This window comes from Euprymna scolopes, chromosome 2, assembly GCF_053919585.1.
Source record: "Euprymna scolopes isolate OS-2025 chromosome 2, ASM5391958v1, whole genome shotgun sequence".
Classification (NCBI taxonomy): domain Eukaryota; kingdom Metazoa; phylum Mollusca; class Cephalopoda; order Sepiida; family Sepiolidae; genus Euprymna; species Euprymna scolopes.
Window position 1 is genome coordinate 76,582,970 of NC_136483.1, and position 20,551 is coordinate 76,603,520.

A 20,551-nucleotide genomic window follows, 5' to 3' on the forward strand; every position below is an offset into this window, starting at 1 on the left:
TTTGCAACTGGTTGGTTTGAGATGGAGTTAATATTTGATTTAGAATATTATTCATATGTTATTTTGGGAATAGGATAACAAGTTAAAGTATGATTAAATTGATATTAAGAATTAAATTACAGTTTGATACTTGAACTCTGAATATTTAAGATGAAAGGAGGGATAATAAAATGTATCTATTCAATATAGAGTAAAGTAGCGACATATCTTTGATTTGGAGTACAATTCAGCATAGGTATATCTGAAAGTAAAGTATAAGCTATGGTGTATTCAGTATGTATAATTTAGTTTAAATAGGAATGTGGACATATTTACAGTAGATACGAACATATAGAACTTGTAGATATGAGGTATATTTCTTAAAGTTCTGACTTCTAAAAACAAAACAAAAAACTTTATCTTTTGTTTAAAATTCGAAATTGTATTTTGCAGAACAAAGAGTATCGGCCCAGTTTTTTGTGGTATTTTTTGTATTGCTTTCACCCATCTAAGGGAAAGAGATATAGAGAGTGTTATTTAATACAGATCATTTTAAATCTAAGTACAGAACTATGGCTAATAAGTATCTATTTTATAGGTAAGCAATAAAATCAGAATATACACTAATGCATGCCTTAGCAATAGAAATTTATAGATGTTTAGTGTGTATTGATTTTTAAAGGGTCAACCTGCTAAAGTTGAGGTCCAAAAGCTGAATCCCACTCCAGAAGTATGTGCAATATACGTGATTTTTTAGCAGTTTGGGAAGAACAATTGGTTAGTTTTCAGAAAAGATGATTATAACTTACAGAATACAGTATAAATACACATTAGGATATACAGATTTTGGGGTAGAGTTTAGAAGTATAAAAATTTGGGATAATGTTTATCATGCAAAACAGGCACAGGCAGTCATCTTGGAGGCAAAGTATCTATTGGATATGCATAGCATTGCTTGTAGCGTTATTTGCTCAGTTTAGAAAGAAACAATAAAACATCATACCATATAGGTGTCGCTACACGATATATTTGTATATTTTGGCAGCAGATTGTTATTCAGATATGTCTTGTTGAACATGACATTCAACGAGACGTGTCTGAATACATATATATATATATATATATATATATATATATATATATATATATATATATATATGTTTTCACAAGTGACGGCACAGTCCTTAACAAATTCGTCCACACAATTTCGAACACCACGCCATGAACAAATTCTGTTTCATTGTTAATGGAAAAGAGTGGGGTAAGTGAAAAAGCGTACAGTGGAAGGATGTAGTTTTGCAATTGGTTGATTTTAGGAGTTTATCTATGATTCAAATATTGTTCATATATTAGTTTAAGAATGATATAGGATGATTAACTGTGGTGCAAAGTGGTATTTGGAATTAAGATAAATATTCAGTCATGCATCAAATTTTAAGTCAATAAGGGCGAAAAGTACAATATATTAATTTGATATAGGTTTGAGTAACAATATAACTATGATTAAAAGTACATTTCAATACAGGTTAAAACGGGAAGTAAGGTATGAGCTATGTAATTTCATTATGAACAAGTGAAGCATGCATCATTATCAATTCTAATAAATTACAATGGTAGCTTCCAAATTATGCAGTTGAATTACCTGAATATTACTGAATTATTAAAAAAAAAAACTTTAATCGTGTTAGTAGGTGAAAAATTGCCGCCATCTTGTTTAAATTGAAACAGAAAATTACCTTCCTTTTGAACTCTCCTGTTTCTTACGATCGTTTTCATCAAATTACATTTTTTATTTTCTTAAATAAATAATTTTCTACCTTATCGACTTTATCATAATTTTTGGATATAATCATTTTTTTTTTTTTATTACATTTTCACCCCAAAAAAGGCACATTGCCACTTTGGTGTAGGGGGCTACTATCAGGGGCAGCAACTACTGGGGCACTATGTTGGGATTTGCGCAGCAAGATGTCGGTTCACGTTACATCATCTTAAAAATATGAGGAATATGTAGATACCATTGTTATCATGTGAAATTCAGTATTTCGATTTTCGAAATTTCGTCCCAATAATGTAGAAGCGCCGAAATTGTTTTTGTTAATTCATAATATTGTGCTTGAAATATTTTGTTAGTTCATAATATTGTGCTTTAAAATGTGTTTTAAAACAAATGAGTTCCATGTTAATGAGAGATTAAGAAATAAGTTTTAACAGAAATATGTTAAGCAGTTTTTTTTTTATATACAACTTTGGTATATATAGTCCCTGTCAATAATCTGAAACAAACTCTAGAGCAATAAATTATTAATAATTTACTTGTCCATACATCCAGTCTCACAAAAAAAAACAAAAAACATCATCATTGCATACATTAATTAATTAGAAACGAATCACCTCCCTTTAGTTGCTCTTTATCAGTTAAAAATCATTAAAACCACTTCCTCTCCCAAAATTTTCCAAAAAAATAACATGGCTGTCTGTTTACGGTTTCAGAATAGAAAATATACACAAAGTGTACATTTTCAAAAATAGAGAGAGAGAGAGAGAGAGAGATAGGGGGGATAGATAGATGTATAGATAGATATAGAGAGTGTGTGTGTGTGTGTGTGTGTGGATTTAGGCAGCATGCTTTCATCCAACACACGTTCCTAGTGTTTCCATTTAATTATTCTTTTTTTTAAAGTTAATTCTACTTTTTGTATAATCATTCTTGTCTGTTAAATTGCTGTATATAGGATCTGTTGGTGTCTTTTTGTCCTATTTTTTGTGAGTACATTGAACTTGCTATTTATTTTATAATTACAAAAAGTCATGTTGAGAAGAAAGGGTAATTTTTTTAATTCTAGTTTCTTTTTAAAATTTAAAAAAATGTGCATGTGAACTGACATCTGTTCCTTTAAAATTGACATAAGAAATTATTCAGAAAAAAAACAAAAACAAAATGTGTTGTGTGTTGGATTTTCATGGAAAAAAATCTAAATCTAAATTTTTTAAAATCAATTCTTTTTAGCTTTAAAAGGTTAAAACAGAATTTGCTAAAAAATTGTTTTAAATTCGCCATTATTTGTTTTATTTTATTTTTATCCATTTTATTTATGTGTTTTAAAAATTTTCAACTACCGTGGAATTTCTACAGGTTCTGCTAGTAAATTATGAATACAGTAGGACATTCGATAAATAGTATATGCTACATGAAATAGTGCTCAAGTCCATAGATTTAACAGATGCATGCAATAATGCAGTAGAGTGCTTGGTACATGCTGAATCTAAATGTACTCGATATTCTAAATACTGTTGGTATGTATTATAATATCATTTTAATCTTATCAAGTCTTATGTTGAATAGAACAGTGCTCAATGCCTTAGACAGAATATATATGAAAGCTGAGAGAAAGAAAGAGACTAAGAAAATAGAGATACAATGGAGAAATAGAACTAAAGAGATGTGGAAAGAGAGAAGAGTAGATTTAATTTTATCTGTTTTTCTTTTTTTAGGCATGTGTATCGATAGCATTGGTCTTTTCATGTGAATACCGTTTTGTGTCGGTCTCATTCTTCAATTTCAATTTGCCAATATTCACTACATAAGTCAAGGAAGTCAAAGCATTTGTTTCCTTTTTTGATTTTGTTGAAGAAGTGATCAATCCTCAGCATTGGATAAGGGTCTAAATCAACTAAGACCTTGTTGAGTGTCCTTTTGAAATTAGCGATGGTATAGATGGATCTGTCTTTTTTTGCACACTGCGAATGCTGGACTATTAAAGCCTTTGGGGTCGCTGCATTTTTTTTTATGATGCCCTTGTTTGCTATGCATGTGATCTCACAGTCATCCTCGGTTTCTATTGCTTGAGCGATCAGGTGTTGTTTCTGACGTTGGGATTGGCCATGTGTTGGTATCCGAATAGGCCAGATGAATGTGCCCTTGTCGCCATTTTTGGTACCAATGATGTTAGCATATTGAATGAGTAAATCAGCTATAGCTTCTAATTCATCTCAGATAGGGTGGATTGGTAGTGATAATCCTGTGTTATTTGTGTTATTTTTCAACCAGTTTAGCTTCTCCTCTAAAGAGTGGAGGTCGGGTTTTAGTCCAATGGTAGTGTGATCTTGAATGAAGTTAGTATGACTGCCGTATTTAGAAGTATGAATTGATGATGGTGGTGCTATAATAGAGGATGTGGGTGAAGAGGGTCCTGACATCAATGTACAACTGAATTGAACTTTTGCCTTTTGGTTGTTGATGAGGTACGAGTGGACTGTGTTTTCTAAGTCGTAATCAGAATATCGATGTTGTTAAATATGGGCCACCGATTGTGATATTGCATGGTATTTTTCCAAGAGTGGTGATGCTGCCACTGATTCCCTTTCATTTGTACATCAGAGTGGGTAATATATTTCCTGGCTTCATCAGGTGAGATACTGGTATGATGCAGGTTGAGCATCCAGAATCTAGCATCGCTATGCCAGAGGAGTATATGTCCCCAATGCTGAAAGTAGAGTGGATATAGGTGAACAGTGAGTGTGTCCTTGAAAGTTGAAAATATGATGACAGATGTTGGGGTGAGTTAAATGAGGCATTACATCTCGTCTTGACTGAAACAAAAATCCTGATCCTCTATCTTTGGGGTATCATCATCCATGGTTGCAACGTTAGCCTGTGTTTGAGTGTGTGGAGGGTGCCGGAATTTGCAGCTGTGTCCATAAAGGCAAAGTTCACCCCTGAGGTATCTTTGGGAACTTGGTGATTGTTGGCGAACGTCTTGATGCTGACGGTGGTCTTGCTTGGAGTGGCTGTTGATGCTCATCTGGTTTGGATGATGACGTCCATTACGACAGTTATGCGAATGCGATATTTGTGATGTTTCTCTCTGGTTGGGCCTATGTTGCTTTTGAGAGAAAAATGCAGTATCCTGTGAAGTGATGGTATCAGATTTTATACTGCAGTCCAAATATCTTTGTGCCTTGCATGCTATGCCGATTGCGGTGTAGTGGTTATCTATTGTTTTGACGAGATGAGGGTAAAGGTCTGCATTCCATGCTTTTAACTTCTCACTCATAAGCATTGCACACATAATGAAACAAATCCAACAAGAGTCAAATAGGAGTATATATCCTTTTTAAAATTTATTTTTGCTATAAACGCCTTCTTCTCTAAGTGTAGTTTCAAGTTGGCCTGCGAAATCCTTTAACTTCTCACCATCTCAACATTCTAAGTCTCAGACTCAGCTGAGATGTTCAAAAGTAGTCATCTGGCTGTCATGTGTTGCTAGGAGATATTCTTTCAAATTGATGATCTGAGTTGAACATTTGCTGGAATATGTCTTGTTCAAGTAGACTTTCAATGAATAACTTATCTGAATTTATAATATTACTATCAGCATCTGTCTGTATCAATCTTTCCAAATGCCTGACACCAAGTTGTTATATTTTTATTATTAGCAATTGATACCAATTGCTATATCGCTGTCATAAAATGTTGCATTTTAACACTTGACGTCAACAATTATAACAACAAATGAACGTATGGTAGCAAGAAATACATACAGGAATATTAAGTTGAAATCTTTATTTGGAGGAAACGAAATGGTTAAGATTGTCTTTTGTTGTCAGGATGTTCTGGAAAGGAAAGGAAATTAGTAATATCCCTTGTTTTAAGAAGAATCGAAGTCTGAAAGAAAAGAGTGTTATAATTGTCCTTGTCACTGTATCCTTATAGTGCATTAACTGTAGATGTCAGGTCTGGCACAAACAAGAAGAAGCAGTATTAGCAGATTGATTGTATGAGTCGTATACTGGCGAATGCAAGCTAGCAGGCTGCTACTGCTATGGCGAAGAGGGAGATGTCATCGTCAGCAACAAAGAAAGAAAGGAGAGTTCACAAAACACTTTGGCTTCCTCACTTACCAACTGCTGCTGTCAGCTGATGACATGAGCTTTATGTAACAATGGTGCGGACGTAGTTGTAGACAAACAGTTTGTGCTGCAATCAAAGAAAAGATCTTGCCGTCGATGTGTTGCTATGTCATGACTGACCTTGTTGTGAGGGAATAGTCGTTATCCTGGAGTCTGCATTTGTTTGTGTCCAGTCAAACTTGATGTGTCTGTGCATGGATTTAAGCTAAGTTTATCACTCGCAGTGCTTTTATAATTATTCTTTTATCAATATAGACTCATGGTCAGTTGATGAAATCAAGATGCCTTCCTTCTCTAGTGTAGTTATTTTCTTTCACGAATGTGTTATGCCAAATAATTCAATATAGGCTCATGGTCAGTTGATGAAATCAAAATGCCTTTTTTTTCTAGCGTAGTTATTTTGTTTGTTCCATGAATGTGCTATGCCAGATAATTCTTCACCAGAATGAACTGTGTATCGTAATGGAAAGATGGGCACAAGAAGGATAGTTTTGTTGTGGTGTGGCAAAATAGGAAATATGAATTGTTTTGAGGAAGAAACGAACAACGTGTTAAATTGAATTAAACGAACTAGAGTTTATTTTGTGAAGAAACACATGAAAGAAAAGGGTACAGCACGTGTTTAGTTTGGCGTGCGTCTGTTGCTGTTAACTGGTGAGAAGGAAAGTCTATTGTTGCAGAGAGAGAGAGAGAGAGAGAGAGAGAGAGAGAGAGAGTCAATCCAGTTTGGCGTGTGACTCTTGCTGTTGGCTGGTGAGAAGGAAAGACTATTGTTGTAGAGAGAGAGAGAGAGAGAGAGAGAGAGTCAATCCAGGCCATGGAGATAGAAAGCGTGTAAGGTGTACGTACTGTCTGTTGACTCTTGCCCCCACACATAGTAGCAGGTGACGTGAGGTGGGCGCGTGCGCCCCAGGAGGGACCGGTTGGTCTGTCGACTTCTCAGGTCGGAAGCCGAATTGAAAATAGGGAAACGGCTTATGTCTCTTGCTTTTATAGTTGTTTCCGGTGGTCTTTTGCGCATGTGTGGATTTCCTTCAAAGGGGAAGTGACGTTGCCCAAGTGTGTGTATGTATGCACACATGTGTGTACGTTAGCGTGTGTGTGTATGCACGTGAATGTGAGTGTATGTACGCGAACGTGAATATATCTATGTGTGTGTGCACGTATGTTTGTGTGCGCGTATGTGTATGACAAGAAAAATGGCTTGAGATGTGAACGCATGTTTTTGTGCGAGACTAGAAAGGGCTCGTACAGTTTCTGATACCTTAGCGTGTCATTAACAATTGATTGAACAGTTTTGGGTTACATAAAGGGTCGTCATTGTTATTTGTATATCGATATTGTCTTTCGCTTGCCACTGCTCCTGCTATTATTAATCATGTGTGGCTATTGCTGCTGCTGCGATTTGGCTACTGCTTTTACAATCTGTGTTAATGATGTTGTTTACTTGGAAATATAGGTCTGTTAGCGATCATATATTTCGCAGTATAACATTACAGTTAAATTTCTGCATGCTAGTATGGTTGGTGAAACAAGGAGGAGGGAAGGATTTCCAAAGACAAGCAGTTTGAAGAAGAAAATATAAGCGTAGAAAATCTTCCCGCATCTAGTTACCTTTACAGCGAAAAAGTGTGATTTTGTTGCTAGTCTTAATTCATGTATTTGTCATCCTTCTTTGCTCATTGTTGTCTTTATGCCTTTGAAAAGTTGTAGCGGCCTACTTGCGCATTATTTCCCCCCCATCCCAACATATGCATTAGCTCGATTGTAATTAAAGCAGCCATTTTCAAACTTTCCCCCATCGCTGGTTATTTATTTGCTTCCCTACTGAGCAAAGTAGGCATAAGGCCGTTTTTTAATGTGGAGAGAAAGGAGGGAGGGGGAAAGGGGGGGGCAGCTCCCCCTAGGGGGGTGGAGGAGCTGGATAGTGACAACTGGTCGTTGACCTATCGACTTCATGTATTTTTCCACTTACCTCCCCTACTCCTATACAAAAAATTCATAGTCATTATAAAGTGACAAAAAACAAGAGGGTAAAAAAAATGAACTTTCTTATTGTATAGGACTTTAGGTTTTGTAATAGTATTATACATTCGTATTACAAAAAAAATAAAGAAAATCAAACCTTTTTCTAAATAGAAAAGTATGAAGTTACGTTTCTTAGACATGACACTATCTGAAAAGAAATAATTATTTTTTAAATTATCAGGTACTTCAATTATTTATGTCCGACTATGTAATATTTTACTTCCTAGGGGTAAATTTACCCCTGGTTGAGAACGTTTATGAGACGAACCAATTCGTTTGAATATTTATGGGGAATTTGTGTTCTATGACACCGAGAAGTTGTCTCCCTTTGTAGCGAAAAGTGAAAGAGGCTGATCAGAGGAAAAATACGCACCGTTTTTCTTTCTTGTCGCCACCAGTGAAAAAACAATTCAGAAATTGTATTCATTTCGATACAAATGATTAACCTCTTATAATAGGTTATTTATATCGATTGAAATATAGTTTGCTTAGATCCTTCAACAGCGGCTGTATTGTTTATTGAATATTGATCCTCATCGCTCGCATTCTCTACGCCATTTTTGGGACATTTTAAAAGAGAGAAAAAAGGCCACAAGAAATGTAAATAATTTATCTTTCATATTTTATTAATTGGGTTTATTTATTTTTTTTAATTTTTGGGGCCTTGTTAAGATATAGTCGACAAATCGATTTTTAAATATGTTCGTTTAAGCAAAAACAATATTACGTACTTAATTGTCATGTTGAAAATAGTAATATATCCAAAAATTACGAAAATTAATCGAGTAGAACAACTGCGATTGTGTTTTGAGTAAAATAAAGGGTGCTTATGCATTTTTGGCACCGCGTTATTTTTTAAATAGTTTTTTCCGGTTAAATTCCAGTTTCACGATACCTTTTTTATTGTATTAAATTGTTAGGTGGAAGCACAAAATAGTTACAAACACCCTCCCCTCCTTAAGAATGGGTTTCAAAATAATAACGTTATTTCAGCACGGTACTAAAAATGCACAAGTACCAAATATTGCAGCCATGAAGAAGTAATCTAAAATATTCGTTTCAAGTTATATCCCCTGTGTGTAGACTCTTACTGTCTGTCTACTTTATAATGTCTAAGAAAAATGCAATTTTACCCAATTTTCCGCAAAAATTACTTTTAACTATAAATAACTTTCTACGCAATAAATTTTCATAATTCTTGAATATATTGCTATTTTCGACATGCCAATTAAGTATTTAATATTGTTTTTACTTAAAACGACATATTTAAAAAAAAAAAAAAAAAAAAAAAACTCGATCCGTCGACTTTATCTGAAACATTTTTTGGTAAATTTTTACGACGTGCCCCAGCGTATTATAGACACCCCAACCTTCCCATGTTAAGAACGGCTTTCGAAATAAGCACCCCCCCAACCTCAAAAGCCGTTCTCAACATGGGGGGGGGGTTATACTACGCTTGGGGCAGGTCGTAAAAAATACCCACTTTTTTTTCTTCTGTTAAAATATACAAGGATAATAAAATAAAAAAAAGCATCTTAATGGCATAAATATATAAACTAACTGCATTAAACCGATGTTGACCGGGTGAGAATCATGTAGAGAAAAATAATTCAAAATATAGTCATAAATATTGTTTTTAAATTAGGCATTAAAGAAAAAAACGTTCGTTTTAATTTTCTCTTATTTTACCTCAGTATTTTCATAGAATTACCTCCGTTTATAAACCATTTTTTTTTTTTTTTCTTACGTATGTCAAAAAAAAAAAATGATGCACGATTGCACGACACTTACCTGCGACCCTCTGGAAGAACTGGAGCAAAGGAAATGTTTGTGAGAGTGTTTGTTGAACGTTTGATTCGTTTGATTGGATGACTTGGGTATAAAAAGTCACATGAAGGGATGGTTAATCGTTCTGAGGTTGTGATCAGTGGAGGAGATTAACTTTACCAGACAGACGAGAGTATACGTTTTTGTTTTTTTTTAACCTACGACATAGGTCGCAACAAACCATTGTTGCAAACCTTTGACAACCGACGCTCTGTAGTGGAAAATCTCCACACGTAATTTCCATAGTAATTTTATAGTAGGGGTGCGATATTGCCACTCGAACTTAGGGTTAGTGGAAGTGTTGTAGGTACTTATGTAGAATAAAGACCGTACTGAAATAATAACGTTATTATTTCGAAACCCCATTTTTAACATGGGGAGGGAGAGCGTTTTATAATTATTCTGTACTTTCATCTAATAATTTAATAAACAAAAGATACCGTAAAACTTGTTATGCCTGGTAAATCATATCAAACTCAACTTTAAAAGTATTTAAATTTTTTTGAAGTCTTGGTTGGAAAACAAATTCTTGCTATGAAAGTTTTACAGGAAGGAATGAGAGATTGAAGCTCAGTCGAGCACGTTCCATGTAATAACTAGTGATGGGACGATTCCAATATTTTCCCAATTCTGATACAATTACCAATTTTGTTTTATTTATTTATTTATTTATTTATTTATTTTTTAATGGAAATTGCTCCAGACAAAGCATGGAGCCACTTGATGTAAGGAGCTAAAAAAAATTGTACTTCAAAGTCAAAAACTTGCCAACGATAAGTGTTAGAGGGAATAGATTACGACCCAAAAAACAGCAATTCTCCCTCCTTTGTCAAAAACATTGCTCCTGGAATGTGAGAACTAAAGGACAGAATAAGGGAAGCTAGAGTTAACTTCCCAATTCCGATACAATTGCCAATTCCAATTCTTTTGAAATTTCTAACTGTAAAGTTTTTCTTTTTTAGGGGTGGAGGATTACCATAAAAATCCATGTCATATGTGCCTATATTTTTGCAAACAAAAATACTCTTGTGGTGAAGAGAAAAATCTATGAATTTTAGTTTTACTGGTATTTTAAAATCAATAAATATGCATCATTTTATAATTAACTAGCAGGACCCTTAAATTGGCATTGTCTAGTGGTAATATGACCCCCCCCTCGTCATGTAAAAAAACAGCAGAAAAAAAAGTTGTTTTATTTTTTAAAGAAATATTGTTCACAGCCAGTTTATTATCAAAGTAAGAATTAAAAGTTTAAACTATCAAAGTAAGATTCTATTAAAAATTTTAAGAAACGCTATACACGGAGTGTTTTCTGTAAATACTAAGCAATCATTATTTATTGTAAACAATATATACAGAATTGTGTTTATAGCAAAAATAATATGAATAGAACAGTTTATAAATTGAAACAATGTATACCAATTAAAATTTTAATTTTAGATAACAGAAACAAAAATGTTATTTTTTGTTTGAAAGAAATATTGTGCACAACAAGTTAATTAGGTTCGTGACCTATTTGTGTTTAAATTTATTTTTAAGTATTTAAAATACGCATAAGTATTTTTCAGTATATGTACATAAAAGCAATTTACAATAGTATGTTTTGTGACCTATTTGTGTTATAAAAATAGAAACAAAACTTTTAATATTATTATCTGTGCGAGTCTGCAGAAAAAGAAATGTAAAAAAACCTAAGTAACCTCTTACAAAAAAATGAAAATAGCATCAAGTACCCTATCGAGTGGTACAAAAAAAAAAAAAAGAAAATTATCCGCATTACCCAGTCTAGAAGTTGTAACACTGGGAGAAAAAGTAGTTGGAGAAAAAGTAAATACTCTAGTTGCCTTGGCCATGTAGAAGTTCTGACATTATGAGCAGTCATCATCTCTCTCTCTCTGTATCGCTCTCTTTCTCCCTCCCTCTCCTCATATCTCTCCCTCCCTATATATATATATATATATATATATATATATATATAGGCTCCCTCAGTCTTTGACAGATCATGGGTACCCACCGTAGGGGTGCTTGTGCATGGAATTTTTGTGGCAGGAGGTGCACAATCTCCAACCACACCTGTCCTGAGTCAACATTGCTAAATACCAGTAGCAAGTGGAGTGTATGTTCAGGATGACTGGAAAAAATGCCAAGATAAGCGGAGAATACATACAGCACCTAAAATTTCCAAATGGTCACCCATTTGGTACTAACCAGGCTCAATGTTGCTTAACTTCTGTGATCTGACGAGAACCAGTGTGTCAATGCGATTATTCCGGTGCTAGTGCAGAGAGTGATCCGCGCTATTTTTTAAATCGTATTTCCAAGTTTAATTAAAGTTTTATATGTTTTTTATTCAATTGTAAGGTTGAAGTATAGAATAGGCACAAAACACCCTCCCCTCCCCATGTTAAGAATGGCTTTTTAAATAATATTATTTATGCTCGGATCACTCTCTGGACTAGTACCATTATTCCATATATATATATATATATATATATATTTGCTTACATAGACTCTTGCTCGCTGGTCTGTAAAACCTCCAAGGTCGTGCTAACATGCGTGTTTGTCTGTGCAGGAATTTAAGTGTACTAAAAACTAATATAGTAAATGAAGTATTATATTTAGGAAATAAAGTGGAAAAAAAAAAGAAAGAAAACAATCGGTTTGTTTTAGGTTAAAATGATAGTGGCCATGTTTTTTTAATGTCCCGCGTGTTTGTTTATTTACAAAGATATGCATTCCGGAATAAGCGATTATTTAACTTACAGCCAATGAGAATAGCCGGAATTGATTGAGAGAGAAATGATTATTTTTGTAACTGGAAAAGGAAAGGTAATGGTAGACTGGTGGCAGTATGAGGACTTTAGATTTAGAGGAGAAAATGCAGATTACTTCGTATAAAGAAGTTGGCAATTGTGATGATGTTTCTCCTAGGATAAAAAGTAGGATTTTATTATAACGAACAAATGTGTCTAAAATGGCATTCTAAAGTTACATAAGATGGTGGATAATAGTTCAAATATAATAAATTTCTATGTGGCATCTGTTGGGGCAAACCTAGTGTACTTTGGTCCAGAGGGGAATTTCTGCAATCATTTTATTATATAGTAGATAGTAGATAATACGAGCCATGGAAAATTAAGTTTTAAACAAAAATCAAGAAATAAGAACAATAAAAAGAATCGTTTTGGGTATCAGAAAATAGGCACAATTTTTTATGATCTCAATATGTTCCAAAATGTTCTGCTTTTGTTGATTCCTGTTTTTGATTCTGATTAATTATCCCAACACTAGTTTTACTAATTCCTCATATTAATTTGTGTTTTTTTTTGTGGTAATACGTGTGTCGAATGCAAAGAAATTTCCACAAACAGTTATTTCTAAGAACTTCCAACCTGTGGTGCATGTTACCATAGATTTCCCTATGGGCTATATAACATGATCATGTTCAAATTGAATGTCAGCAAATACTTGTTATAGACTATCCTCATGAGGAATCAAATTTTATTTATAGTTTCAATCCTCTCATAATATCGTTCATCATTCAACTGTCAATTTATTCATTTCATTAACTCTTATCCTCAAATTTTGATAAGTGGTGACTCATTAATACATTAAAAGTGCTCATCTGATTTTCTATCCATGGTTCTCAACTCTTGCCAAGCCTTCACAAAAAAAAAAAAACACTCATCTAGTCACACAACCACTATCAATAATTTTCCTCACTCTATCTGTGCCTTGAATCTAAACACAAATTCCACGAAGAAAGCTTCTTTTCTAGAACTGTCCATCTGTGTAACCCTTTTCCACTGGCCTGCTTTCCAGCTGACTAAAACAAGTACTTGTTGAGACGTCCACTTAAATAATCAAATTCTACCATTAATGATTACTATGCTGTTGTCTCGGTGACCACTGCACACATTAACTCTTATCCTCGGGTGGCATTTAGTACTTGATAAGTGGTGACTCACTTGTAAAAAAACAAGTGAAGTATGCATGGTCCCCCGTGAGTGCTAAGTTCAGCATTTGCCCCCACCATTTAGCTCCAAAAGTCCCCACAGGGGGCGTGAAATACTGGTGAAAATGAACAAACAGTGCAGTTTTCGGCCTTAACATATATAAATTTGAGTTCTGCACATGCAAAAAAAAAAGAAATGACTACGTCCATCATCCTCCCCCCCCCTCATTTATCCCCCAAAATCCCCAAGGCCCTAACATATTTCAATTTAAGTTCAGCACCATGCAAAACTGCTAAATAGACATACACAGTAAATTTTGGACAAATATGGTAAAATAGTCCCAAAAATGGAGTGTTTTTATTATCCCTAATAATAAGAGTTATAACAAAATTATATAGAAACCAGTTAATTACAACTTTTCAGAAAGTTTTATAAAAATTCAAGCCATCAATTTTTTTCTTAATAATCACAAAAGTGTCAATTTTTAGCCATTTTAACCTGAAAGGCCCCCCCTAGAGGGAGCAACCAGAGTTTTCCTGGGAAGTCCATTCTGTTACTTTTTAACTCATATCATGTTTAATGTTTGTGCAAAATTTAAAAGAATTCCAAAGTGTAGTTATTGAGAAAAGTGCGGACAGGCGAACAGACAAGGGTGAAATTTCAGGTCCACCCTTCTTTTGTCGGGCCTCCCCCCCCCTCCACAAAAAAAAAACCCGGAGAAATAAATGATATTACATCTGTGTGATGGAGATAGTGTCAGTTGACGCGATTAATGTTGATGAGTGAATTTGAGATGAGACAGTCGTTTTATGACAAGTAATGTCTAATCGTGCTTTATTAGCACTTGACATTTCAGAATACAAACGGCAACATTTTGTTATCCAAGTTGTTGTGTCACATAACCCCCAAAAGATCTTATATATATTTTTCAAAGAATTGGATGTTTGAGAAACGGGATTCAAAAAGGTGAGTTGATCCCCCAATATCAGCAGTATTGGAGCTTCTGCATCAGTTTTTCATGTGTCATGTATGCTTCAGATGTGTTATTGAAACACTTTTTTTTTGTTCATCCCAAACAAGGCATATTGTCATTGAAGAGAAAGGAGCTTCTGTAATAAGGACCAAATTTATAAGGGGACCATATAGGTTTAAAGTTAAGCAGCAAGATGTTTTTTTTTTTTAATTTCCTTATTTTGTTTTAGCTTCCTATGACTCGCAAGTGCTAGGCATTCACTTGCTATTACATATTCCAATAGATTTTTTTTTTTTTTTTAACATTTCTAACTGTCCTTTTAAGTGCAATTTGTATCTCTCTGGAACTTGGTTCACTAGTTATATTTACCAGGTAGGTTTTGAAATTTTTTTTTTTTCCACATCTTGCATGTTGGTATGATCAGGAAAACTGGGAGCAGGAAGGGAATTCCAAAGGCAAGCGGTAAACATTGCTTTGAATAAATTGTTAACTTTTCATCAGAGTGTGTTTTACATCTTATGTAACAACTACATCTGTTTATGTGTGCAAACAGATGACATCTTGTTGATCATACATTTATTTCTTCTTTTTTTTTTTATCCAGAATCCATCGGATCTTTCTTTATTTTCCTTGGACCCCTTTTTCCAGTAAAGAAAATTAACAACAACAAAATGCGGACTAAAGCTGAGAAAACTAAAAATGTCCAAGAGGATGATTCTGCTCCAGAGGCAAAAATGGTCAAGATTGAACCCACAACAGAATCTAGCAGCAGCAACAGCAGCAGCAAAATCTGCAAGATGTGCGGCAAAGTTCACAACAACGACGATATTTTGAAATATCTATCTGTCCTTCCTGAAGACGAGCGATACAAATGCCATTATTGCGCCGAATCGTTCTCTTATAGCTGTTTATTTGCAGCTCATATACGTGAATGCTCCAGTTCTTATGGTGACAATGTAGGCGCCAATCTTAATTCTACTACCACTTCTATAAGTACTGCCACTACCACTTCCAAAGATGAAAAAAATTTAGTTTCTACCTCAGTTACAACAAGCAACACGTTTTCACAGCTTTATGCAAATTCAAAACAGGTTGTGAGTCGTGTCGATAGCAACGGTCTTAAGTGTGAGATTTGTAATCGTATCTTTACAAGCCAAGTCGTCCTCACTAACCATGTCGAGCGTATGCACGGGGCTAAGGGTCCGACTGAGTGCGAGTTCTGTCGAAAGAAGTATTCTTCATTAGTCGACCTCATTGTTCACAAGAAAACCCATGTCGGGGCGACGCCGTACCAGTGCCAGTACTGCGACCAAACATTCATGACTCGATCGATGGTGACAGAGCACGAGCGAATTCACACGGGCGACACACCATACCGGTGTGAGTTTTGTAACCGAGGATTCTCATATCGTTCCAATCTCATCGTCCATAAACGAATCCACGACAGCAAGCGGAATCACTTTGAATGTGACCAGTGCGGCCAGACATTCCAGCATGGAGCTCAGCTGACCAGACACAAATTGGTTCACACTACGGACAAGCCTCTCGATTGTCGGCATTGCGGCAAAAGTTTTGCAATATACAACAAACTAATCGAACACATCAAAGAAGAACATAAGAAATAACATGTGAACCAAACTTTTTATCCTTTCCGATGCCATTCTAATGCATTTCCATTGCAAATAATTACTCATCTAGTTTTACGAATGCTACTTATGTAAATATGCACATGCATTTATCGTAGGGATTATTCGAACCAGTATCTTACTTTGGCTATTACCCAAAATTCCCCCTATATTAAAAAAAATTTAAAAAAATTTGTATGATCTACGGAACTGTGATGGAACAAAAATATCATATTCCAAAAATTACATAAATTGATCAAGTAATTTTATTTTTAAATAAAAAAAATCAAATTTTACGACTACCAAAGAAGTGACTGTCTCCCTGCTATTTTGAAAAAAAAATCTCTAAGCGAAGGGAGATAACTCAACACTTTATACTATAGATTTATACTGTAATGCCTACAAATTCCCATTAATCGCTTAAAAATTATTTTCTTTATAAAAATAAAACTACTTGATCAATTTATGTGATTTTTAGAATGATATTTTTGTTTCGTCATGGATACGTACATCATACAGATTTTTCTTTATTTTTATTTTTTCATATAAGGGCAATTCTGAAGAAGAACCCTTACATTTTGTTGTTTTGATTACTGTTCAGTATATTCTTTGTGCCATTCCTTGCTTGTATATTCATTATGATCCCAAGATGAAAAGGTTTTTTTTCTTTCTGGAGATCAAAGCAGCAACAGTAAAGATTACTTGGTTATATGATTTTTGGAATAAAAACAATTCTTTATTTTGAACCTAAAGCATACATTCATGAGGTGCCTTTAATAAGTTTCCAGACTTTTTCATATGGACACACATAAAACTCTAGTCCCCTTCAAAGTAATCTCCTCTGGCTGCAATGTACTTGTTGTACTATTCCAACAACTTCTGTAAGCCCCCATGGAAGTCCTTGTGTGAGCAAGTCAATGATCCTCGTCACAGCCTCTTTCATCTCCTCAATTGTCTCATAAGGTTTTCCTTGAGCTTAGGGAATAATCAAAAATCGTGGGGAGCAAGGTCTGGACTCTAGGAACTTTCTAGATGCCTATAACGTCTTTCTTTCTGATCTTCTCTGAGCATCCTTGAGATAAACTTTGCGCAAATCTTCTGCATCTTCAGTTACTTACAAAAAATTGTATGTACAGTTCGCACACTGACATCAAACTGTGCACTCATTGTCTCTATAGACACATGACAGTCCTTATCCATGAAATTCTTTATTTGGCCAATCAACTCTGATGTTCTAACTTCCTTACTACTCCCACATCTCTGATCATCTCTCACATATTTCCTGCCTTTCTTGAATTTCTTATGCCACTCCAAAACTGATGCTTGATTCATGCAGTCTGGAGCATTCCATACGTTTCTTTGGCATTTTTTCTAACAGAATTGTATTGCATGTCATTCTTCTAACATGTCCTCATGTCCAGATTGCATTTTTGAAATGCACTAGCGGTGACAATCAGGCTTTAGTAGGGTGCATTCCAATTCCTGCTGTATCTGTTCTTTTGAACCTGAAATCATAAAAATTAGTCAGTCATCTCATAAGATGTATAGTAATAAGATACTGAATTTTCAAGCGTCCATGACAATTTTAAATGCAAAAAAAGGTCTGGTAACTTATTGAAGGTATTTTGTATTATGCTTTATAAATAGCAAACATATTTACAGGAATGTTTTTGAATGTAGATACAGTGTATTTAACAGGAAACCATGCTGTGTGCTTTTATGTGTATGTTTGTGCATGAATTTTTATTATATAAATATTTTGGCTACATATGTGCAGACATGTTTCAGTTACTGCCTTATTTAGGCTAAGTTATGATGAAAATAAAAAAGAAAAAATATTCCGTTTGTTTTCATCCTGAGGTAAAGATTCGCTAGATTAACTTCTATAACAAAAAAATCTTGAGAATTGCATACATATATCTATATAAAATTGGCAAACGTTTTTTTTAAAAAGAATCTTTTAAGAAATTTAAAATTGAGGAAAACAATGATGATGAATATTTTATCATCTAAAATTAATAAGTAAAAATAGTCAAGATAAAAAATATTTAATGATTTTTTTTTGATAAAAATATTTGCATCTTAAACATAGTTTACACAGGCATTTTGTCTGTTTTTCTTAAATTTCTTCAAAAGATGCTTTCAGAAAACTTTAGCTAATTTAATTATGCTATAGTATCTACATGCTAAAAAAAGTCTGTTAAGATAGAGTTAACATCAATTTTTTTAAAATATGTAATTTTTAAGCAAACACCCTATTAAATTATTGTCACGTGGAAAATAGTAATATATCCAAAAATTACCAAAATTCATTGAGTAGAAAATTATTTATTGTTAAAATTAATTTTTACGGAAAATTGGAAGAAATCGCATTTTCCTTAGATGTAAACACTTTGAAGATTGCGAATACAAGAGACATACTTATCTCCCTTTTCACCACTTTAATGGCTTCCGGCATTTGTAGTCTATAGTGATAAACTTTTTTTTTTAACAAAAAACACAACAGCAGTTGTTCTACTTGATAAATGTTCATAATTTCTGTATATATTTTTGGATATATTACTATTTTCAACATGACAATTAAGCAAGTACTGTTGTTTTTGCTTAAAACCACATATTTAAAAAAAATCTATCTGTCGACTATCTTAACAAGCACCAAAAGTTCAAAGAAGCAATGTTCCTTCATCATGCATCATCTTATAGTATGAGCGTATGAGTCTTCATCATGCATCATTTTAAAGAAATCTAACCGTCGCATCCACCATGTGGCAAGGACATTACTAAAAACAAATAATGGTAAAACTTTTAATTTTTTTTTTTTTTTTTTATAAACGCTTGATTTCTGATGACAGATATTTTACAGGGTGGAATGATAAAATTGTCTCCCTAAAGAAAACAACACAACAGCTTTATTTTAAAACTTTTATTGAAAAAATCAATTCAGATAACTTGATTATGTAGTAGAACTAACGTCTATTCAATACAGTCGCCTTTAACCTCAATCACCACCTCGATACAGGTCCAGAACTGTGAGCATGCCTTTTCCACAAGCGCCGGCAGGAGCTCTGCAAATGTTCAGCGATCAGGCTGGCTTTGGTGTTGTGGCAGGTCATGTTGATGATGTTCTCAACGTATGACCAAACAAATTAGTCCAGCGGGTTCAGGTCAGGGAAGGACAGGGTTCAGTGAAAGAAGGGTGCAAAGTTGCAGCATTCCTTCTGAAGCCAAGCCTGGGTTTCTTTGGACTTGTGGGCCAGTGCAGCATCCTGTTGGCACACCCAGGGTCTGCTAGCAGACACCTGATTGCACCAGGAGATCATCACACTCTTCAGGTACACTTTGGTATTGATTTTCAAGCCAACTTCGAATATGTAAGATGGCATGATGTGACCGTCACTTGAAACCAGACCAAAGACCATAACTGTGGCCGGAAACTTTGTTTTCATCACCTTGGGCACGTCCCTGTTATCCAGATTTGAATTTTGAGGATGCTGTCAATGGTCCTGTTGTCATAACTTGGATCAGTAGAGAGCATGAGCTGTACAGCGGCGCATCTCCGATCTCACTTGTTAAATATTGTGTCATTTTCAGACATGATTGAAGGCTCCTATCGTCCTTGGGATTTATACACAAGTGGTTAACTAGCAGATAGTCTGCAACCAAAAAAAGAAAATTGTTTTTCATCAAACAGAAATGGAATCATATTGTCTTTTCTTTGGCGAGAATTTTATCATTCCACCCTGTATTATCTGAAATTAATGAGTAAAAATAATCAAGATAAAAAAAATCTGATTTTTTTTAATAAAAATATTTGCATCTTAAACGTGGTTTACAAAAGCATTTTGTTTGTTTTTACTAAATTTTAATCATAAATATACATTAATCAATCATAGACTGTTCTGCTGTATCACAGCTCTTTATGGCTAAATAGGCAAGAGTTTCAAGCTAGGGTAATAAGTTCTACCATATAGTTGATATTCAACGATTCTGACCATTCAGCCATCAATCACAATATCTGACGATGTTTGATTGCTAGTCACATTTTGGGTGGGTTGGACATACAAGATTTGAGTCTCAGCATGGATACACTCTATATCTAACCACACTGATGAGTCCTTGGCGAAACAACTGTTTACGGATGACTATTAGATGCTCCCTATTTATAGCACTTAGCATAAAGAAATCTTTTGTAAAGAATAGATTTCTTAGTTACTGGCTGTGTTATAATATATGTGAACAAAGAAAGTACA

At 34.3% G+C, this 20,551-nt stretch overlaps 2 protein-coding genes across 2 annotated transcripts in view; one reads left to right on the forward strand and one right to left on the reverse strand.

The window, feature by feature from the left end:
• LOC145292661 (ELMO domain-containing protein 2-like) overlaps positions 1–9,854 on the reverse strand; it is a 71,244-nt gene extending 61,390 nt beyond the window's left edge. The window contains exon 1 of the mRNA XM_080138744.1: positions 9,712–9,854. The gene's annotated coding sequence lies outside the window, so the exon portion shown is untranslated. The remainder of the gene's footprint in view (positions 1–9,711) is intronic.
• Positions 8,230–18,077, forward strand: LOC145292645 (uncharacterized). Its single transcript, XM_080138743.1, has 2 exons — positions 8,230–8,520; positions 15,280–18,077. The coding sequence occupies exon 2, from the start codon at positions 15,348–15,350 to the stop codon at positions 16,299–16,301; it is 954 nt and encodes a 317-aa protein (XP_079994869.1). The 5' UTR covers positions 8,230–8,520; positions 15,280–15,347; the 3' UTR covers positions 16,302–18,077.
• The last annotated feature ends 2,474 nt before the right edge of the window (positions 18,078–20,551 follow it).